Source organism: Perna viridis, chromosome 4 (assembly GCF_037379345.1).
Source record: "Perna viridis isolate PV_CMFRI_1.1 ecotype Kerala chromosome 4, ASM3737934v1, whole genome shotgun sequence".
NCBI classification, from domain to species: domain Eukaryota; kingdom Metazoa; phylum Mollusca; class Bivalvia; order Mytilida; family Mytilidae; genus Perna; species Perna viridis.
Genome location: NC_142448.1, coordinates 30,886,302 through 30,891,826, shown reverse-complemented (window position 1 = coordinate 30,891,826; position 5,525 = coordinate 30,886,302). Strand labels below are relative to the sequence as shown.

General features: G+C 34.3%; 1 protein-coding gene across 1 annotated transcript in view; it reads left to right on the top strand.

Annotated features, from left to right (window-relative positions):
- The first annotated feature begins 3,366 nt into the window (after nt 1–3,366).
- The window catches only part of LOC148619719 (cAMP-dependent protein kinase regulatory subunit), a 67,382-nt gene continuing 65,223 nt past the window's right edge, over nt 3,367–5,525 (top strand). The window contains exon 1 of the mRNA XM_088579936.1: nt 3,367–3,553. Coding sequence (XP_088436062.1) covers nt 3,389–3,553 — 165 coding nt within the window. The 5' untranslated portion in view covers nt 3,367–3,388. The remainder of the gene's footprint in view (nt 3,554–5,525) is intronic.

Genomic DNA, 5,525 nt, shown 5'->3' with positions numbered 1-5,525 from the left:
CGGAAACTGCCGAATATGATAATTTCGGTAACTTCCGTTAAATGCGTTTCTTTTCGGAAAATAATCGACAAAAAGGTTTTTATAATATAAAGCAATGTAAACATCATATTAAATAAATAAATAAATACATTTTAGCCTTTTGATAGGACTTCTTAACGCATACACAGTGAACATTTTAGCGCCGATAAAGTGGAAATTTTAGCGCTGACTTATATGACTTACAAGCACCGGATTTTTAGCATTTCAAACGCCATAGGGATTTTTAGCACCGATATATATAGTATATTTATGAAATATGTAGAATGTTTTAAACTTTTAGAAGCAATTAAATCTGCATGTCTATATACATCTCAAATCTTGTAATTAATAATCCACAAGTCAACATGGGCATGATACCCAAAGCATATGTGTTGTAAGTTCGATCCCTTGTGACAACTGATAATTTAAGTTCAACAATTTATCATTTTTCCGGTCTTGTCTCAATTGTCTTCATGTAACATGTTCAAGAAGTTTTCCTAGCAAATAATAAATGTGTCTCCAGTTGTGCTTTGTTGAGATCTATGATTCGTTTCAAGTTTCGCTTTGATGGTTACATTTGTACGTTGAATATTAACGATATGCAAACCCAATGACAAGTAAAGTTTTAATTTATTTTTTGATGGGTAAAACTGGAGATATTGTATAGATAAACGTACATATTACAGTATTATTTATAATTAAATTATAATGTAACTGATTGATTGATTGATTGTTGGGGTTTAACGTCCGAGCAGCAATATTTTAGCTATATTCAGACGATGAACATGAAAGGGATGATAAAATGAACATAAAATGATGATGAAATGAAACAAAGGGATGGGACACAAGGAAAATAGGGTCGATAAATTTTGATTGCTACTAAAAAAAGGAAGGGGATGGGTAAGGTCGGGCAATTTAGTCTCCAGTGGTGGAACGCAAAGGTTCCTACTCCTATCGAATACCACAGCAGGGTTCTTTAACGTGCGAGGAACGTGACGTCTTTCCCAACACGGTGCACCACTATGGTTTGCGGTCAGGTTTTCCGTATTATAGCCTGACAACCCCAGCATGTAACACGCCAGGGGTACCCCATTCCACCACCTGGGGCACACATCCGTTTCTCTGTGGGCAGAGCGCCCTAGCCCGCGGCTAGGTTTCTAAGCACTATTTAGTCGCCTTTTACGACAAGCTTACGTCTGCTGCATGCCTATTCTTTTAACACCCGGACCTGCACGGGGCATAATGTAGCTGATAAAGCTGTTGCGAATCAGAAATCCACAAGTCGGGCATTTGGAGTGTTAATACAAGATTGATTGATTGGTTGATTATTGGGGTTTAACGCCCGAGCAGCAATATTTCGGCTATATTCAGGCGATGAACATGAAATAGATGATAAAATGAGCATGAAATGATGATGAAATGAAAAATGGGGTGGGACACAAGGATGATAGGGTGGACAGATTTTGATTGCCACTAGAAAAAGGGAGGGATAGGTAGGATTGGGCAAGTTAGCTTCCTGTGGCGAAACGCAAAGGTTCCTACTCCTATCGAATACCACAGCAGGCTTCTTTAACGTGCGAGGAACGTGGCATCTTTCCCAACACGGTGCACTTCTATGGTTTGCGGTCAGGTTCTAATTCCGTATAATAGCCTGACAACTCCAGCATGTAACACGCCAGGAGGTACCCTATTCCACCATGCACCTGGGGCAAACAACCCAGTTGCTCTGTGGGCAGAGCGCCCTAGCCCCTGGCTATAGGGTTCTGAGCATTATTTAGTCGCCTTTTACGACAAGCTTAGCGCTGCTGCGGGCCTATTCTTTTGATACCTGCACGGGGCGTTAATTAATACCAGAAGAACTGATATGGTGAGCATGTCAAAGAGACAACAATTCCATCGGGATAAAAAAAAATGTCGGCCCAAGACACCATTGGTCTTCAATGAACGACGAGGAAATTCTCAAACCACTGGGCAGGCTGCAGCTGGCCCTAAAACAAATTTTTTAACATTAAGAAACTGATTATACAAGATGGATTGATTGGTTACTGGGGTTTAACGCCCGAGCAGCAATATTTCAGCTATATTCAAATGCACAAACGAAGGACTCTTAACAGTTAACTGACATGCCAGCTCCAGACCAATTCAAATTTACAAAAAGTTATGTCTTCATCCTATAAATTATCAATCCCAATTCTTCCCATGCGGGTTGATAACCACAGTACATCATAAAACACAAATTAAGTCGTGCCGAAAACCACATTTAAATATAGTGTGTAAATTTCTATGTAAAGACCCAAGGAGCGAATCAATACGCCATCTTTAAGAACTTGACAACAACTTTCATAACTATATACCTCACAAATTAGCCTATTCAATGGTTTAGTCAACTTATTGTGTGAGTATTGAGCTTACCGTGCTTTTTCGAAGAACATATTGCCATAGAATATAGGGTGGGAGATACCCGCACGTATTAATCGTTTACAAGTACATTTGTATTTTAGCATGTGTTCCTTGTATCGGTTGAAAAAATGTTAATTATGAATGTTTTTACGGGCTTGTGATATTGGAAAGTAAGTATACAAAAATGTGATAACTTATTGCCCAATAGATCTGGTAATATTAAAAAAAGGAAATTTCAGAGAACATTTTTGTGAGCTTGATGTGGCTTAATATAAAAAGTAAGAGGTATGTTTGGTGATATTTTTTTCCAACCACAAAAGTAAAATCAGAATACATATATAAAGTCTAAAGGAATCTGCCTACCAGCAAACTCAATGGGTATCGGATCGTCCAGTCATGCCGATGCAGCACAAACAAAAATAATTATATGAGTCTAAAGGATTGTACAACGATACCGATAAAGATGTTAACACACTATAATAGAATATATAATGGGCAAAATTTTCAGTCAACAAATGACCTTCTTCAGTGCCTTAAATAAACTTAAATAAACATACACACTCAGTTTATAAATTAATTAGTACTAGGACCAATTATAACTCTAGTAAAATATTAAGATTGACTTATTTAATTCCGCTTTCAAGTAAAAATATTTTACATATTATTTATAACTGTTCTTATGCAACTATTCTGTACAATATGTGCCTTGATCAATTTATGAGTTTGTGCCAATAAACATTAAAAAAACTAAAATAAACCATTGCAATGCTCAAGCGCGTTTAAAATATACCACATGTCAGCAATACAAGTTAAACGAAATCAACTTAACTTAACTTAACTTATTGGGAGAAAATTGTTTTATTGATTACCACATCCAAAGTAGTGAAAAAGGTTGATATTTTAGCCTTTTAGAGTTAACCAATAGAAACACTTGTTACAAACACATTTCGGAAAATCTGCTAAGAGAGCAATGGCTTCCAACTATACAGAAGAGCAGAGCCTTAGAGAATGTGAAAACTACGTACAGAAACATAACATACAGCAAGTTTTAAAAGACTGCATAGTGCAGTTATGTGTCAGCCACCCTGACAACCCTATAACCTTCCTTCGGGATTATTTTGACAAGCTTGAAAAAGTAAGTTAATTGCATGACATTTCTCTCTATAACTTTTCGTCTGTCAACAAACAGTGTCTTCGGCGACGTCCGCGTTCATTAACCCCCAACAACCGGACTTTTTGTTTGTTATAATATACATTATGTACATTAAATTTTGTTAAAAAGTCTAGGTTCAGATTTACCTGTTACAGTTAAATTTGTGTTGACAATAACAACATACATCTGCTCAATGTCAAGTCACTGACAATGCATTTTATTATTGTGTCGAAAGTTCAATGATTCAGTAACTCATTTTTAAACCAAAAAGTTGTTCTTTCCTCCTCATGATATAGTTTAGATAGGATACATGCAGCTTATTAATTTTAAGCTAAACTAAGCAAATGTTTGAGATGGTTATTATTAAATTTTAAATGCATATGAAATCTCAAATTAAGATTAAGAAGTCTTGGTTACATTTTAATGTTATGTTTATTTACTGTTAAGTTTTGAGCTTCTGCCTGTTCATTGAGACATCAAGGTCTAATATTCATGATTTCCAGATATAGTGTTCCTACATAGTTTATTAATGTACATTTATGCAAACCTTTGTCATGTAAGCGTGCTGAAATGAAATATACTGTTTCTTACAGATTTAAAAGTTATGTATTTTTCAGTAGGTACATATATACATTTTACATGTGACTTACATTGTATTAAACATTATAACTACATTTTTTACACTATCAAAATTTATCCTGCTTGAACTACTTTAAGTGGATGATTTTTTTTATTGTAAAAACCAGTATAAATAATAATAATCTTTCCATAACCATAAGTCAATAAACTCTGTAAAAATCAGCTATATTTATTGTACAATTTTTTTGTTTACTATGCAAGTCTTTTTGGATAGGGGGAGGGTGGGGTGCTAAATCAAGAACAAAGGCTTTAGAAAGTTTCAATAAGTTATAACAAGCATGCATGTACAACTGCAATTGTCCTTGTACATTTATATATAGATTTATATGCATCTGTGTCTATATTACCTCAGTGTGCTAATTCCTTACACTTCTTGTAGTTAGTATAATAGACAAAAGTGCTACACATGAGGACAATACCTTTGTGAGTTTTTTTTATGTTAACAGTTAAAGATATCTACATATTATGTGTATATTAAAAATTTGCTGGCTGACAAATGAACAAAAAAGATAAGTGATTGATAGGTATATTAAGATTTTAAGGTACATATTTCATATATTTTTCCACATCCATGAACATGTCATATCCTCCAGCATAATATCCCTAGCTCTAAAATATGTTCCGTCTTTTGTCTGTCAATACAATTTTCAAGGTTATTTTAACATATGGTTTTAAGTTCGGATAACTTAAAAATTACAGGCCTGGTTTTTCATGTTCATAATTTTCCTATAATTTTATCTTCTATGATACATACTGTATACATATCTATTTACTCCAATTTGTGGGCATCAAATGCTAACCATACAATTTTGCTCTCTTACCATGTAACATACATTTGTACATTTTTTAAGCTGTCCTTGTTTGTATATATGTTAGTTGAAATTACAGTATTTTGATTGAAATTTATACAGCACATGTGTACTATGCTATGACAAACAAGGATGACTTGTTCTTCAGTCACTGTACTATCATCATACTTGTTAAGAGATTGACTGAATATAATGCTGTCAGTTATTAGTGAAATGGATAGGATTATGCTGTCAGTTTGATAGAGTAATCAAGGGAACCAAGGTTGATGTAATGTTGTAATAAAAAGATTGTGATGAAATAAGACGTCAGATCATACACTCAGACTGCATATTTGATTCAGTGATAGTTCTATTTAGGTTGCTAATCAAACTTTATGGAAAGAAAAGGCATTTGATGACTGTGTGTGTATATGTTCAAAAATGTAATAATGTTTATGGTCACTTGAAATTAGTTTCATTTTATTTGGACTGAATAGTTGGTCCGTAACTAACAAATTGTCATTCAA